This window comes from Sporothrix schenckii (genome assembly GCF_000961545.1).
Source record: "Sporothrix schenckii 1099-18 chromosome Unknown Cont43, whole genome shotgun sequence".
NCBI classification, from domain to species: Eukaryota; Fungi; Ascomycota; class Sordariomycetes; order Ophiostomatales; family Ophiostomataceae; genus Sporothrix; species Sporothrix schenckii.
Window position 1 is genome coordinate 521,416 of NW_015971144.1, and position 16,643 is coordinate 538,058.

The window sequence follows — 16,643 nt, forward strand, 5'->3', positions numbered from 1 at the left end:
CACAGCCGTACTCAGGCTATGGCGGAACGATGGACCTGGCCCGGCCAGGTAGCTATATGCCGTGATGCCATAGTCACAAATGCAAAAATACATACAACGACTGGAGTTGACGCGAATCGCTTTCTCCGCCCAAATACACGACTCCCCTCATCTCCTGGTTAATTACGAAGGACGAGGATGCTTCGATTTGCTGATGGGGCTGCAAGAACAGTCGCCAACGGAACCACTTCACCACTTGCATGAAAGTTCGGCTCCGCACTATGTCTAGGGCCATGCCTTTGCTGCTTCGGGTTAAGCCCACAAACCAAGCATGTCCCTCGTCGCTTCAACTGTACCTCTCCTTTTGCTCGGCCTTTCGCGTCTCTTGGTTGATTTAGGCGTTTGATATTTCGAAGACTTGGTGTTTTGCTGACAAAACGTATTTGTACTTCTTGGCTTTCATGGCGTCGTTATTTTCCCAGATACCGCCCGACATAAGTGTCAGAAACAAAGTTGACGTCCTTTGAATACACACACTTACTGGCCGCTTCTAATTATTGAGAATACATTTTCACCCTCTTCTCTAAACCCCGTATTGACCCCTGGTCGATGCCAAATGATCTAGCATGGGCCGCTTTCCAAAGCAGAAAAGACGACGAAACTGTATTCATCTAGCCGTACGTCCTCCCTCCCGTGCTCGGAATCGCAATGATGGTTACTTATCAATCCGTCACCCTAATATAGGAACAAAGCATAGCATTAGGCCGCGCGAGGTCGGCCACAGATACAAAGATGTCGTGATTGCAGAGGCGGTTCTTCATAGTGGCGAAAATGGCCCTCTGAGCAGGACTGGTGCCGGGGAAAAGGGCAATGAAACCAAGCCCAACGCATGGCCTAGGCTGTTGAAGGTAGGGAAGATGTCAAGATGTGTCAAACTTACGCATGCCTATTTTTCTCGTACAAATCAGATTGCCATTTGCCCTGTACTCTTTGGAACCGTACAGCCTCTGCAGCTGTCTTCGGTATTCACCTTTTCACCTGTCGTTGATGGTGGGTGCCCCACTAAATTAAGCCACTGCACGCTGCTCTTCACCGGCATTGGCGCACAATCACCCCCTGGGAACGCTAAACCGGTTTAGGCAACGCAGCTTCAGCTCTCTGGGCGCGCATCCCTTTTCTCTTGCAATCTGGCAATCCGATCGTGGCACGCACGCGAACAGCTCTGCCCTGACCATCACCTCGACACGGCACCACGACTCTACGTCACCCAATCTCCCGAGAGACCTCGTCTTGTCCGTTCCTTCGCTCTCCTATTCCTCTCGCCACACACACTCAACGATCCGTCGCCAACCTCCGCCACAATGACCCGCGCAACGCAGACCCTGTCCGTGGCCCTCCTGGCCACATCGGTGCGTCTCTATTCCTCATCGCCTCGTGACTCGAGCCACAAGTCGCCGCCTACATTTGTCTCGCAATCTCTGCTGACCATCTAGCTCTACCTCTCCCTCTACCTGGAGCTCATCCCGCTTCCCGCCATTGTCCAGACCGAGATTGTGCCAGTGGTAAGTCCATGCTCCCAGCTGGCGTTGTCTTATCTTCCCTCCCCCCCCTTCTCGTTCGCTCTAACGTGTCTTCCTCTGTGTAGCTCCCCTTCTGGTTCATCGTCGCGCTCGGCGCGTACATTCTCGCCCGCCTCGGCTGGGGCATCCTGACCTTCAACGACTGCCCCGAGGCACACAAAGAGCTGGTGGAGGAGATTGAGCTGGCGCGCGCGGACCTGCGCCGTCTGGGCGTGAGCGTGGACTAGGTTGTGTGTTCGACGGTACATGGCGACGTGGACAGCAACTACGGACGACGGCCAATGACGGACGACACGGCATCGCCCAAGCATTGAATGCGCACAAGGGTGTAACGGAGCAAAAAGAGCGAGGCATTGGCTGAAATGCGGCCACGGACGACGGCCGTTGCGTTGCCCCTTGAATAGCGGAGGACCGAAATAAGCAAAACATAGAACAAATTACGCAAAACTCAACACACAAATTTCATATGGTAGTGCGCGTTTACTGCGTGATAGGTGGATACTGGGTCGTGAGTGAATAGGGCTGTATTAAAGGACGACGGATGCCATTCGATGTAATATTGCCCTAGAGCTCCAGTTGCTGTCCATGATATCAATACGCAATGAGACCGTAAAACGATAAACGCCAATGCTCCAAAGAAACCGAAGAAAATAAACCGAAGAAAACAAATAAATGAACCACGTAACCCTAGCATCCACTCCCTACATATCCCCCGCCAGCAGCGCCACCACGGTCTGCACCGCGTCCATCGGGTCGCCGCTGTCCCGCACCAGCTGGTCAAACAGCTTCGGCAGCTGGGCTAGCCGGCCGCGCGTGTCTGCCTTCCGCCCTGAGCGTGTTAGTTGGGAGTCAACAAAAAAAAAAAAGAAAAAAAGCGGGAACTGGGAACGTACACTTGCCGGGGACGCCGACCAAAAGACCAATGTGGCTCGTGGCTTCGCCGGTCCAGTCAAACTGAATGGACCACTCGACGCGGAGGCTGGTGGACGACGACGATGAGGCGGCGGCGCCGTTGTCCTGGACGTCCACGTCCACGTCCATGGCGGTCCGCCCCAGATGCTCGAGCAGCTCGGTCGGCGAGACGGGCGCTGCTCCGTGTCGGCTGGGGCCATCGTCGTCGCCGTTGCCGTCGCCGTCACCGTCGCCATCGACGTCGCCATCGTCGCTGCCGGCCTTGCGCCGTCGCTTCTTGCGCTGCTGAGCCCGTGTCTGCCGAATGTCCTCGGCCATGCCGGCCACGCCGCCGCCGCCATCGCCGCCGCCGTCGCCCTTCTCCCGCAGCTTGCGTGCGAGCACGGCCCAGAACTTGGCCCGCCGCACCGCCACCCGCACCCACTCGCCCATGGCCCACGTCAGGACCGTCACGTTCCGCGTCAGCGCGGAGCTGCCGTTGGTGCTGGCGCCACCGTCGTCCTGGCCGGCGGTGATCCGTGCCAGCAGCGGTGCGAGCTCCGCGGCCGCCGCGGGCGGCGCCATGCGCGGCACCTGCAGGTCGGTGATGCGCAGGCTCTTGGCATGGACCGTCATTTCAATGTGGGCCAGAAAGAGCCCCGGCGGCGTGGTCGACGACGCTGTGATGATGTGTTTTTGCAGGGGCGTCGTGTCGTCGGAGCCGGCGTCCGCCGGTACGATGACAATCTCGGACCGGAACGCCAGTGGCGTGAACGCCTGCAAAAACGGCAGCTCTTCCGCGGCCGTCATCTCGATGGGGTGGTGCGACGGAGGCAGCGGCTGCGTCTCGTCGCCGGCGTTGCCGTTGTTGTCGGGTGGCGCCGCAAACGGCACGAGATCCGTCACGTCGGTGCGCGGCTGGCCAAACGGCAAAAAGGCAATCGGGTTCGTTGCCGCCTGCAGCCAGTCCATGGTCGCCTGCATCGACGCACGCGCACCCGCGTCCTTCGTCCCGTCATCGCCGGCCTCGTCATCGGAAAGGACGTGCCGCCGCAGCAAACTGATCAGCGCCGCCGCGTTGTCGCCGTCCGCACTCTGCCCACCGTTTTCGACTGCGCTCCGCATCCGCTCATTCGCAGCAGCCGCCAGCGCCAGATCCGCTTCCAGTCCGGCAATCTCAGCCTGCAGCGCGTCCCGCTCCCGCTTTTTGTGCTCGTCTGGGTCCGCGGGCTGGATGTTGCGCGCCGGCTCGCTTTTCCGCGGGCGGCCGCGACCGCGCTTTGCTGTTTTTGCTGCTGTCGCGGGGTCATTGCCGCTCGCTTCCTGCAGAGCGGCGTCCCCGCCATCATCTTCTGCTTGCGTCGTCGCCCCCGCTGTCGCCGGGTCTGCCGCCTTCAACGGTGGCTGTTTCAGCGGCGAACTGGTCTGAACCGTGCCCGGCTTGGTCTTTTGCACACCGCCGGCAGCAGCAGCACGCGCCCGAGCCGCCCGTCTGGGCCGTTTGGATGGCGTGCTGCTGTGGTGGATGCCCGGCGGGGACCGTGTGAGGGCCTCCTTGTCGACATGGTCGGGTGTCGGCGGCAGTTCTGGCTCGGGTGGCACCTCTTCGTAGCTGCGCAATTGGTCGAGCCCGGACCGCTGCTTGTCGCGCGCAATGAGCGGCTCCAGCAAGTCTTCGCCGCGCTGCGGGTCGGGTGGCGGCAGAGGCCGCGGCACGGGCTTCATGGGCGACCGCCGCGGAGGCACGCCCAGCAGACTGCCCGGCACGCTGCCGGCAACACCCCCTAGGAGTCCTTCGGCCGGACGGTGCCGGGCAGCAGACACTGCCTCGGGGGACTTTTGCGGTGCCGCTCCAAACAGCGCGCCGCCACTGCCGTTGCCGGCACCGTCCCGATGGGTAGCATTGTCCGCGCCAAACAGTCGGCGGGTAGGCGAGCGCGACCGGGACCGCGAGAGACGTGTAGGGGACCGCAGTGGGGGCTGTGCCAGCGGCCGCGTGGGTGACAACTGACGAGACGGCGACCGAACGGGCGAACGAACCGGTGGGCGAGCAAGCGGCCGCACGTTGTGTTCCTTTTCCGCGCTGCTCTGGCCCAGCTGCTCGTCAATCATGGCCTCCACAGCCTCCACGCTGGGCTGAGCATTGTCGCCTTCAGTGCTTCCGTTACCATTGCCATGTCCATCTCCATTTTCATTTTCATTTCGTGGAACAGACTGCCGTCTGTCGAGAATCGCGGGATTGTGCCGGGCGAGGCTGGCACGCGTCGGCGAAGCAAACGAGGGCGGCCGGGCTCGTATCTCGTCTGTTTCTGCGTGCGTGTCTACCGTCTGTGGAGCGTCTGGTGGTGTTGTCGCCGTTGTCGATGCATCTGGCGCCGGCTCCGTGGTACCGCGATTCGACAAACGCGGCGACGTCCTTCGCCGTTTTGCCGGTGGGGGATCCGCGTCCATTGTCGTGTGCGGGTGGCCGGTACGGTAGAAGAGTACAATTGGCCGTTGTTGTGCACAGTCTTCTCAAATTGCGTACATGGCCGATGAAGGTATCGTGACAACAGAAACAAAAACATAGGTGAGGCTCGTTGCAGAATGCTACAGCACGTTTAACACGGTCTAGGGCCATGCAGTGCCGCCTAAACAAAACAGCTGCCCCAAACGGGAAATCGACCAGCGGCCAGACGCGTGCGGCCAGAGCGCGTGCCTGTGACGGTCACGTGGGCCCCCGACTTTTGTCCGTCAACTGTGGCGAAGCGGCAATTTTAGTGGCGCCTCGGATTATGACGTATTTACAGAACCCTTTCGGGCTGGGAAGGCGCAAGATTTTCTTCGCAGCGCAAATTCCTGCCGGGACCGTCCCACTACATAGCTCAACCCAAGCACCTAAACATACGCTACCGGCCCGGGCTCGGCCTCGCCTTTCCGTACGAAAACAAAGAAGACAGTCGAAACAAATCATGGTCACACAATTACAAAGCCGCGAACCACGAAATCAATGTCTAGTTGAATTGATACAAATCGACAGCAGCGCTGCCATTCGCCCAGCGCTTCAGCGTTCCTTTCTTTTTCCTCCCGTCCATCCACGTAGCCCAAAATGAAGCGACTTTTGCCGAGATCACAAGCGGCGCTCTGCCAGCGCCCACGACCATTACGAGCGACGACGACGACGTCAGCGACTTTATCGACAGCCGACGTGCCTACAAAGGCGCTGTCCTCCTCCTCACGACGACAGGCCCCACCACCGCCGGCCACCGTCGCGCCCACATTCGACCAGGCGCAGCCGCGCGGCGGCTACTATGACGTCCTCCTCACAAACCCTCCACCATATGCCTCTGCCCGGGCCAACATGCCGCCGGTGACGGCCAATCCTACTCCGTCCCAGGCGCCTGCCTCGACCGCGCCCACACCTACACCCGCCGGCCAGTGGAAACAGTCGGAAGCTCCGGCTACCGTCGCCGCCCGCAAGGCCGCCGAGCAAAAGACCGTCAAGGAGCGCGCCGCCCTCGTCTTTGGCTCGCGCTTGGCCGGTCCCATGGAGCGCGCCAACCGGCTGGCCGAGATCCGCAAGCGCAGCACCAAGATTGCGGGCGTGCTCGTGCCGCCCAAGCCGACCGAGCCGGACAACTGCTGCATGAGCGGGTGTGTCAACTGCGTGTGGGACCGGTTCCGGGACGAGATGGAGGAGTGGGCGGCGGCGAGCACCGAGGCCAGTCGACGGCTGCAGGCACAGGAAGGCGGAGTGGCCAAGGCGGCCGGCGGTCCGCCGACGTCCGCCTCATCCGGCCCTGGGGCAGCCACCTACATCAGCATGGACGACGACGGCGGCGGATCGGACACAAACTGGAGCCTAGAAGATGCGGCCAAGTCGGCAAGCGCCGCCAACAAAGCCGGGTGGGACGAGGCGCTGTACAAGAACGTGCCGGTCGGCATCCGGGAGTTTATGAAGCAGGAGAAGCGGCTGAAACTCAAGCACATGAACGAAGGCACGGTGGGTTGAGAGCGCCCTCGGGAGCAGGATCTGCGTTGGATATACCATCGACGAGAGGGGCGGAGCGTGTACTTTGCTTTCTAGAACATTGTCTACATTGCATTGCATAGCGTTTTTATACCATTTACGAGCACGGTTCTCATACCTTAGACTTTAAAGGTGGACGTGGAACGGACCCAGCACCATCTGGGCAAAAGAACCTATATATTGCAAAACATTAAAACCCTGGCTCAAAGATACGCGCCTATATGTGCTTTGTACACGACCGCCTCCACTCCCCCCGTCTAACGTGTGCGCGTCCACCCCAGTGTAGCCTGTCAGGTCCGCACATTGTCTCACGACCTGCCCGCCTACTGCTGGCTGTTGGCCAACGCCTGCCGCGCCAACTCGTCGTGCTCGTCAATGTCAATCGCCTCCCACGGGTAGCAGATCCACTCGTCACCCACCGTCCGCGCCGCCATGTACCGGCCCTCGCTCATCATGTCCGCCGGCAGCGTGCCCTTCTTGGTCTTGTTCTTGTTGTGCAGCACAAACACCGAAAAGTGCGTCGGCGCCGCGTCGGCCCCAATCTTTTGGCGCGCCAGCTCCACGTCCTTCTCCAGCTCCTTGACCGCGTACTCGAGCGTCGTGCGCGTGTCGTCCACCTCGTCGACAATCAGAATGTTCTTGCCGACGAGGTTGCTCATCTCGCCTAGGCTCGACAGGTCCAGCCACTGCGTGCGGGTCACCTTGGTGCCGGGCTCCTCCTCGACCGCGGTGGCGTCCGTCGACAGCGACTCGTAGAGGGACAGGCCGATGGCCTGGATGGGGATGTTGGGCGAGCCGGGCTTCTTGAGGAACGAGCGCAGGATGCGCGCCGGCACGTAGCCACCGCCGCCGATGGCGATCATGAGCTGTGGCTGGAACTTCTCGAGGATGGCCGGCGCAGCCTCCTGGCAGAGCTTGTGGACCTGAGACGGCAGTGTTAGTCGGCTGCTGTACGAGCAGGGACGAGGCACGGAGTGCATAAGTCACAACAGGCATGCGCTGCCGCGGAGCATTGGGCACCAGACGATGCGCCGATGGCGATGCTGCCTGTGTGACACAACGGCAGGCGGCAGACGCAAGTGGCCAGCACAAAAGACAAACAAACGAGCAAGCATATCGTGTCTTGTGCCCGGATTCCTGTGCGCAACCGTTTTGAGACGGGGCAGACGCCGCAGCTATTCTTACCTCATTGTACGTCACGTAGACTTTGTTCACCATCTTGGCGGCTGTTGTGGAGGGTGTTGGGACAGGAGACGAGATCGGGATAGCGAGACGAAGAGTGAGTGTACACGGAGTCGGACGAAGAAGAAATTCGAGATGATCTTATCGTCGTCGTCGTCGCTCTTTCGTTTTTTCTCCTCTAGCTAGTTTTACGACTACTAAACTTTTTTTTTTTTTGGACCGGACCCGTGTGCCTGCCTTCGCGCGCCGAGAAGGAAAAGGCAACCCCACTAAAAGAAGCCTAAAAGTTTCTGAGGGGCAACAACCCGCGACGAACGTTTAAATGGGAAGGAGCAAACGAAGCGACGAAAAGCATGTGGAGGTTGCCTCAGCCTTTTGCATTTTCACTACAAATTCTCTCAAACGTGACTTGTCACGGGACTTTACTACAGAAGTCTACAATAGACTTGCGAGAATTTCGTTTCCAAGATCAACGTGGCTGTTCTGCTGGTACAACTAATTGAGACTTCTGTAAAGAGTAAACAAAATATGACAGTTTATTCAGGTATTTTTTGTATTATTTAGAAAAGTTATAAAGGCCGTGCTGCAGTGGAGGAATCGAGCATCGCCCGTTGACAGCATCTACTTTGACAGGATGCAGAAGAGTCTTGCTAGCAGGTGCCTTTTGCATTGATATACTCATGGCGGTTGAGAGAGTCTGGTGGGAACAAAAGGCTACAGATACTGGACTGTTGGTGTGAAATGGGACTGTACAGACGAACGTACTTCATAAGGAAATACCTCACAATGAAAACTTGTACCGACACGCTTTACAATGTAGTCGAATCTGTCCCAATCATCCTCAGACTAACATGGCTATAGCAAGCTACCCAATTAATAGCCGTCGTCTACCACCGCAAAGACCAAGTACACTGGAAGTCTTGTTATGGGGTCTCCCGCGAGTAGTGTTAGTTGGTTGTTACTCAGATATGTCGCCACGAGTTGGATGTCACAGTTATGGCCTGCGTAGTTATGCATATGCCCGCCAACACTACAAGAATACTTTAGCTCCCAAAATACCAATAGGAACTATACCTGTGGACGTGTGTCATCGTCGATTCATTACACATTACAATGTGGGAGGAGTAAAGGACAGAGGGGAGAATAAAAAGGGAGGACATCTGTTTTCTTTTTCACACCGTAATCGTTTGCCCAAATTATTCTTTCCATCTACTTTGTCCCTTCCGCCTTTGCTTCCTTTGTTTATTCTCTTTTGCATTGTGTCTCTTATTTGATTTCTGTTGATATCAGCCGCATTCGTTAAATACTGTCCATTCCTTTCCATCGTTAATTTCACCTCACCACCTATCAAGATGCTTTATCCAAACACCAAGTTGATACGTCACAAGAAGTCGATTGCCTTCTGGGGCTTCATTGCTGTGTCCTTTCTCATGTTTTTCTATTCCCTTCCCTACATCAACGTCGGAGACAAATCCATTACGGAGCTGGCCTCTGCGGGTATGCCCGTCCAGAACGTCCCCGCATTTCCTGACGCGGCCGCTTTTCTGGATGCCTCCAACGCGGGATCTGGAGATCTCCCGCCCCTGATGGATGAAGACACCCCGATGCCAGCCGACATTCCCCAGTATATTGATGAGGCTATTAGCACGGCGGCCTTTGGAGCCACTCTGGAGAATGACAACATCGATACAACGACTCCCTTCGAGGTCTACCCGGGCACCGACTCGTTCAAGGATCCCGCCGTCGACGCCGTCGACAGCACCCGCACTGCCGTCGACCAGCTCATGGAAGACATGGACCACAACCACGCCACCCTCGAGCACGAGGTCCTCGGCCTCGGCCACAATGCAGTCCAGTCGGTCAGTGCGGGCGACGGAAGCAGCAGTGGATCGACCACGGACGATGGCGGCCCCCTCACCCACACCGACATTGTCGAAGCCCATGCTTTGTGGAATCAGCTCAACCAGATGTACGAGAACATCAAGGGCGCCGCTACCGATATGAAGGGGTTCCTGTCGCGGATCAGTGGCACGGCGGGCGATTCGGCCTCCCAGAACGCGGCCGGTCTGCTGGCGGCGGCCAAGGCGGCCGACAACGGCGGTGACATCCACAAGATCAACCTGGCCTACACGACGAAGCGCAGCGTGGACGAGGGCAATGCCAGAGTGTCCAAGAAGCTAGAGATGCGCGAGAAGCTGCGCCGGTACAACGACGTGCCGTACTGGAAGCTGGAGAATGCCAAGCACCGTGGCGACCCTGTGCCGTACATGAAGGAGACGACCACCTTTGGCAACAACGTATACAAAAAGGCCAGCGACATGTGGCGCGGTCTTTATATATACTTTTAAAGAACGACGGGGCATTTTAATAACGGGGAGGCATGTGAATTGGCGTTACGAATGGTTTAAGGAATACTGGATGGAGTACTGCCAGATTTGGCTGAAAGTCTTGACGTGCCTTATTTCACAATATGCTGAGATGGATCTTATGAGCCTTCTTTTTGGCCAATGGTAATTTACATCCGTTTCTTGTGCCTGGCTTCCTTTTCCTTGCACGTTTTCTTCTGGTTGACATCTATAGTGGTTGTTTTCACCCAATCTTTTCCGCTACCGTGTCACATTCCTCTTTGGTAAACAATTTTCCGTGACTTAATTTTTTCTTGCGTAAGATTCTTTTGGCGATGTTGGGTATTTAATTTTGACACGGACATTTTTGAACGTTCTGTTTATTGTTTCTTCCTTTTTTTTAAATAATATTCAATATTTTAATCAATATTTTGTCACAAAATAGGAGATAATACAATACGAATGAAGTACTACTTACGTTGAATTATTTCCTATGCGAAGGTAGTACGGAGTATTTACTTCCATTAATCCCCTATACCTACTGCACGGCAATATTCAGTTTTGTTTCGTATTTACTTGCATCGTTACTTGTTTTTTTTGTTTTCGTTACTGTTCGGATCGTGAATCCAATACGTCCTTTCTCCACCCTACACTGCATAACTGAGGCCACCACCAGACAGTGCTGCACCCCGGAACTTAGCTGTCTTACCAGCGTTCGACACGGCTGTCTTTAATTCCCGTCTCTGGCGCCACTGTTGCCGAATTAGACCCTCCGTGCACAGAGCGCTTTTGGCTGCTTGTGCACTGCTCTTTGTTTTGTGTCCTGAACTGGCTTTGTGCAGAATCATCTGTGCGGACACAGCTTGCCGTGGCTTTTTGGCGTACTTTGGAGATCTGCGGAAGCAAGGGGATCTGTTGTGCATCGTATTACTCCTTTTTTGCTTTTTCCTCGCCGCTCTTTTTTCAGCCTAGTGGTGGGCACGACTCGGCTCGCTGCCGTACTATTCTTTCCCTCTTTGGGTATCCGGGCGGTCTCGCCGTCTTGATGCCCCCTTGCTTTCTTGTCGCCGCGGAAAGTGTTCAAACTCGTGTCCAGAAACATGACTTTTACGGCCGATTTTGAGCCACTGGTACTCCCAAATACGTAGCCTTACAGCGCGAATGGGAAGCCCCCGTTTCAGCGTTTTGCCAGCCAAACTCGCAGCACTTCTCGATGTAAACAAACGCTCAGAGTCACCAGCAATATCACGCGCAGTGTAAGTTACACGTAGGTATTCGTTTGCCCCTTTTAAAAAGTCATTTCGGCCCCAAGCAGATCGATTGTTCTCCTCAACCAAACAACAAGGAGTCAAAAGATGAAAAAGTCACAAATGGAGAGCATCTAGCATCTTCCTCATCTCCTTGAAAGTATCTCCTGATATGCCCCACAGAGTCCTAGTTTGTGCCCGTATTGTCGTTCAAGAGCCGTTGAGTTTGGATTGGACGGGACGGCGTTAGTGCTGTTCTTCAGAGCACCCAAGGCCTAAAACTTACAGGCTACTCCAAATTCAGTGTAGCGTGCAGCCTATTGTAGCTTCCTGGGTGGGGTTTTAGGGGAAAATAAGAGACAAAAAAGCTACATTTTGTTGATGGGGCAATCCTTGTTGTTTGTTTTGGTGATGGTTCGCTCCTTCCAATTGGTCTTCGGATCCTGCCGCACGACATTGACTGAAGCACTGAGAGAAGGTGCGATGAACCACGACGACATCACTGCACGTCGCCACCCACTGGTTGTCATTTGAAGCCTTTCGTGCCCTTCGCGCCTTCTCTCCCAAAATCTGACCACGACGTTCCTTCTCATTCGCGCTTTCCCCCTTTCCGCGGCTCCCCTTTTGCTTCTGGTGATACCGTTACCTCGAACCTTCATATCGGCACCCGCACCAAATTTCCTTTATCTCGGCTTTTCGATGGTCACTTCTTCCAGTTCGCCATCCACTCGTCTCACCGTCTTGGCTTCCCCCCCCGGCCGCCCCCTTGTCATGTCCGTTCTGTGCAACGATATTAATTTCTACACCGACCCCTGAACGACTGACACTGGACTGGTTGTGAGCTCCTGTCGATCTTTATCCGATTCTTTTGTCTTTTCTTATTTTCCTCTTCGCGACGTGCACGGTTGAATTGGCGAGGAACACCACTGCCTGCGTCGACACAAACAGCCAAACTCCACGATACCCTCATCTTTGGCCGCCGCAAGGTATTGTGGCTAGCAGTCGCGTACACGCTGCAAAACAACCCTACCAATATCTGCCCTACTCCCCCACACAGCCCTGTACACCAAAGCTCAGCATCCGTGCGGACTTTATACCCCAACAAGCTTTATGACCAGTTTTTTTTTTGTGCTCGCGCCTGCGGTCAACAGCTTACCGTTGTGACCTCGCCACAAGACCTCTCGGCCCAGTATCTCCACGTTCCGACACCACCGGTACAATGGCCGACCGAACGCAAATACCGCGCCCTAGCGGCTTACCACGACCTACCTCCCGACTTCCTCTCTACTCGTCCTCCGCAAATGCCCCGTCTGCAGCAGGAACGGCACCGGCCGCATCGTCGCATCCCGCACGACCCATGCCTCTCCGCGCCAAGCCATCGCGGGAAAGCCTCTCCGGAGGAGACTTGCGCAACCCGAAGCTGCGCTCCATGCCGTCACAAGACCGCCTCGGCGGCCTCTCGCCATCCTCCTCGAGCTCGAGCCTCTCCGTAGCCAAAAACGCCATTCGCAACGCGTCACCGCGCACGCGCGCCGTCTCTGGGGAGTTTGCAAAAACAGCACCTCCTCGCAAGACACGAGCCAGCATGGGCGCGCCCCCGTTACCATCGTCTCGGCTAGCCGATGACAGCAATACATTCAATCGACCCGGCACGGCCGGCACGCTGTCACGGCGAATATCTGCGCAGCACCTACCTAGCCGGTCCGCACAACACACACCGACAGTGTCACAGTACTCGACGAGTCCAGACGAAGACGTTTTGGCAGGGGACCACATTGTGGGGTCTACGGAGCTGGAATCGCTGGGGGCGCGTCCTTCTAGAGCACGGCTGTCTCTTGCTGAGCGGACCATGGAGACGCTGGCACAGATCCCCAGCTCACCTGCCGTCAAGGGAAAGACGACTGCATTCTACGACCCAGAGGCGGCACGAATCCCGCAGCGTCCTGGTAGTCGCACGGGCTCGCGCGCTGGTTCTCGGCCAGGGTCCAGTTACCGGTCAGACAGCTCGACCCGGTCGGTTTCTCGGCCACCGAGCCGCCCACGCTCGAGTTCCGGCAACGATGACACCGCTCCCAACGTCCGTTCGTCAGTCAACTCGTTCCGAACTGCCGTTCTGTCGTCGTTTGTTCCCATCGACGAAGTCGCAACCCCCGGCCGTTCCACTGCAACGCGGACTCTGCGTGGTCGTGCTTCGATCGGTCCAGGCGTGGCACCCAGTCACAAGTATGGCGCTCTGAATAGCTTACGAGAGCAGGCAGAGGCACCCTCATTCTTGCCGCCAAGGTCCCGCACACCGAGTCCCGAAAAGTCGTCTGCTGCTCCACCAGATACCCCATCGGCATTCTCGTCCCGTACTGCTACTGCGCCAGGCAGGCTTGCGTCCAAGACCGTTGCTGCCAGGCCACTAAAGTCGCGTGCGTCTATGAGCGGCCTTATTCGCAAGCCGTCTATGAATAGCATGGATGGGTCAACATCGTCTACTGTGGTGGCCTCACCCGCAACAACGCGGAAAAGCTCCATGGCATCGCGGGCTTCGTCCACGTCTTATGAAGACACCGGGGCATCTAATGCGTCCAATGCATCCAATGCGTCAACGGTATCAACGGCTCCGAGCATCGGTTCAGCCGAGCTGACGGGCACGGGCCAAAACCCTGTCAGCAACAGCAGAAAATCGTCCGCAGCATTGCGGGAGCAGATTGCCAGGGCAAAGGCAGCCAAGCGCGTGGCTTCGCAGAACGTGGGTGACAAACCACGCGAATCTCCTGCATCGCCACTGAGCACGCCAGCTGCGTCCTTCTCTAGCTTGGGCGACAGTGCGTTTGATGCGGAGCCGGTCGTGCCCACGGACACAACGTTTGATTTTGGTCTCAACTTGGATCCTTTCAACCGAAACCAAAATGGCGAGACGCCGGCCAAGGTGGTTCTGGCTCGCGTGAATGCCGCGCGAACAAGCGGTCGCCTCAACATCGCCGCCCTGAACCTACGCGACATCCCGGCCGAAGTCATGGGCATGTATGATGCAGATGCCTTGGGGACGTACGATGGATCCTGGGCTGAGACGGTCGATCTGACGCGCTTTGTGGCTGCCGACAACGAGATCGAGATGATTGACGAATCGGTCTTTCCCGACCAGTCTCTCGAAGAATTGGCGGAGATGGAGGACAGCAAAGGCAACATCTTTGGTGGGCTCGAGACGCTGGACCTGCACGGTAACATGTTGATTAGTCTGCCGATGGGCCTCCGGAGACTCCCAGTTTTAACGTCTCTTAACCTGGTGAGTGATTACAACATCCAACATAACTAGGTGGTAAAAGCTATGTGGCGGTTTACTAACACACCATCAGTCGCAAAACCGAATCACGAACAACGCTCTCGAGGTGATCTCCCAAATCCCATCGTTGCGCGACCTGAAGCTGGGCGGAAATCTGTTCTACGGACCACTTGACCCCTCGTTCGCGAAGCTGGAGAACCTAGAGATTGCCGACCTTCACGGGAACAACATCTCGGCTCTGCCGCTGACGCTCAGCAACATGACTAAGCTGCGCATTCTGAACATCAGCGAGAACAACTTTGAGAGCCTGGTGTTTGAGCCGCTGTCCAAGCTGCCACTGGTGGAGCTGAACGTGCGGAAGAACAAGCTCAGTGGTGTCTTGATCGAGGATGCGGTGTCAACGATGCCACACCTGCAGATCCTGGATGTCACGTCAAACCAGATTACGCATCTCGTGTCGACAACGCGCTCGGACGGCGTCGCATTGCCAGCGCTCCAGCAACTGCTCGTCTCCATGAACCGGCTGCAGATGCTGCCCGACATGACCAAGTGGACAGCCCTCATGACCCTGATCGGCGAGGAGAACAGCATCAACAGCATTCCCGACGGATTCACGAGCCTCCGCCACCTCCGCCATGCCGACTTCTCAAGCAACGACATCCGCACAATCTCACCCGAGGTCGGTCGCATGGACAACCTTGCCATGCTGCGGTTGAGCGGCAACCCCCTGCGGGACAAGAAATTCTGCACGGCAGATACCGACGACATCAAGGAGACGCTGGCCGCGCGGCTGGAGCCAGAGCCCGACATGGGCCTGGGCCCTGGCGAGGAGGGGTTCATCCTGAACCCGCAGTCCGACGGGACGCCGAACGAGATGAACGACGAGCTGCGTGATGCAGTGACGGAGCTGTCGACCAAGACGGGCGCACACGGCCCCCAGCGCAGGCGCAGACTGAGCGGCGCCTCTGCTGGAGAACGTGGCGATGACGACCGCGATGACAGCCGGTCGGACGACGAATTTGCGACTCCCCCGACGTCTTTGCCGCACTCACCCGCACGCTCGCGCTCACAGACCGTCTCCAACCAACTTTGGGCCGTGAAGAAGGGCGGCGTCCTTGATCGTTCCGAGACAGAGGCATCCTCGCTGCACCCGGTGATCTCGTCGCGTGTTGCTCAGGAACATACCATCTACGAGATCTACTTGCAGAAGAACTTGTTCACGGCGCTCCCCGACGCGCTGTCCTTCTTTGCGGCCACGCTCACGACGCTGTCGCTGTCCAAGAACCAGCTCAAGGGCGAAGCATATTTTGGTGATGCGGCGGCGAGCGACGGCCTCGAGCTGCCCGTGCTCAAGGAGCTGAACCTGTCATGCAACCACATTACGAGCCTGGGCCCCTTGGTCAAGTGCCTCCGTGCGCCCCGCCTGCAAAAGCTGGACGTCAGCATGAACCGTGTGTCGTCGCTGCCGGCCGACACGCAGCTGCGGGACGCCTTTCCGGCCCTGACGGTGCTGCTGGCCGGCAACAACCACCTGGCCGAGCTGCACCCGGAGAGCATCAAGGGGATGCTGATTGTGGACGTCAGCAACAACGACATTGAGCACCTGAACCCGCGCATCGGTCTGCTGGGCGGCGAGGGCGGCCTGCAGCGGTTCGAGGTGCTGGGCAACCGGTTCCGCGTCCCGCGGTTTAATGTGATTGAGCGGGGCACAGAGGCAACGCTGCGGTGGCTGCGCGGTCGCGTGCCGGTGGCCGAGATGGGTGCTTGGCGCGAAGCCAACCGCAACGGCGATGCTGACGACGATGTTGATTGATGTTTGGAAGGGGCTGTTTTTCTGTTTCTGCCATCGTTCTAGCCAGCGTAGCCGGCGTTGATATGTCTGATATTTCTTGTACTTTTTGAAAAGTTTTGCTGGATTTCATATCTACCTATTTATTGCGTTCATGCACATTTCCTTCAAACACTATGTGTAAAGCGATATTTAAAAGATGAATGATGGTTTTTGTGTTTGTGTATGGTACTTTTCTGGGTGGACAGAAGACAAGGTAATGTGAAAACATTAGTGCGAGGAAGCATAAATAAGAAATGTCACGAAATGTCACGAAAGAGCAAAGACCAGTTGATGGCGACAACAAAAGA

General features: G+C 56.9%; 6 protein-coding genes across 6 annotated transcripts; 4 read left to right on the forward strand and 2 right to left on the reverse strand.

Annotated features, from left to right (window-relative positions):
- Positions 1-1,340: 1,340 nt before the first annotated feature.
- Positions 1,341-1,786, forward strand: SPSK_02816 (dolichyl-phosphate mannosyltransferase polypeptide 3; the record flags this gene model as incomplete). The annotated part of the gene is made up of 3 exons (XM_016729679.1): positions 1,341-1,388; positions 1,473-1,541; positions 1,625-1,786. 3 exons carry the CDS (start codon positions 1,341-1,343, stop codon positions 1,784-1,786), a joined length of 279 nt encoding a protein of 92 aa, XP_016588907.1.
- Positions 1,787-2,260: 474 nt separating this feature from the next.
- SPSK_02238 (uncharacterized protein) lies at positions 2,261-4,901 on the reverse strand (the record flags this gene model as incomplete). Its single annotated transcript, XM_016729111.1, has 2 exons — positions 2,261-2,388; positions 2,453-4,901. 2 exons carry the CDS (start codon positions 4,899-4,901, stop codon positions 2,261-2,263), a joined length of 2,577 nt encoding a protein of 858 aa, XP_016588908.1.
- Positions 4,902-5,538: 637 nt separating this feature from the next.
- Positions 5,539-6,441, forward strand: SPSK_02679 (uncharacterized protein; the record flags this gene model as incomplete). The annotated part of the gene is made up of 1 exon (XM_016729547.1): positions 5,539-6,441. One exon carries the CDS (start codon positions 5,539-5,541, stop codon positions 6,439-6,441), a length of 903 nt encoding a protein of 300 aa, XP_016588909.1.
- A 341-nt stretch (positions 6,442-6,782) lies between these two features.
- SPSK_02684 (xanthine phosphoribosyltransferase 1) lies at positions 6,783-7,677 on the reverse strand (the record flags this gene model as incomplete). Its single annotated transcript, XM_016729552.1, has 2 exons — positions 6,783-7,382; positions 7,645-7,677. 2 exons carry the CDS (start codon positions 7,675-7,677, stop codon positions 6,783-6,785), a joined length of 633 nt encoding a protein of 210 aa, XP_016588910.1.
- A 1,316-nt stretch (positions 7,678-8,993) lies between these two features.
- Positions 8,994-9,989, forward strand: SPSK_02645 (uncharacterized protein; the record flags this gene model as incomplete). The annotated part of the gene is made up of 1 exon (XM_016729513.1): positions 8,994-9,989. The coding sequence occupies one exon, from the start codon at positions 8,994-8,996 to the stop codon at positions 9,987-9,989; it is 996 nt and encodes a 331-aa protein (XP_016588911.1).
- Positions 9,990-12,452: 2,463 nt separating this feature from the next.
- On the forward strand, positions 12,453-16,317 carry SPSK_02167 (uncharacterized protein; the record flags this gene model as incomplete). Its single annotated transcript, XM_016729044.1, has 2 exons — positions 12,453-14,507; positions 14,578-16,317. 2 exons carry the CDS (start codon positions 12,453-12,455, stop codon positions 16,315-16,317), a joined length of 3,795 nt encoding a protein of 1,264 aa, XP_016588912.1.
- Positions 16,318-16,643: the final 326 nt, after the last annotated feature.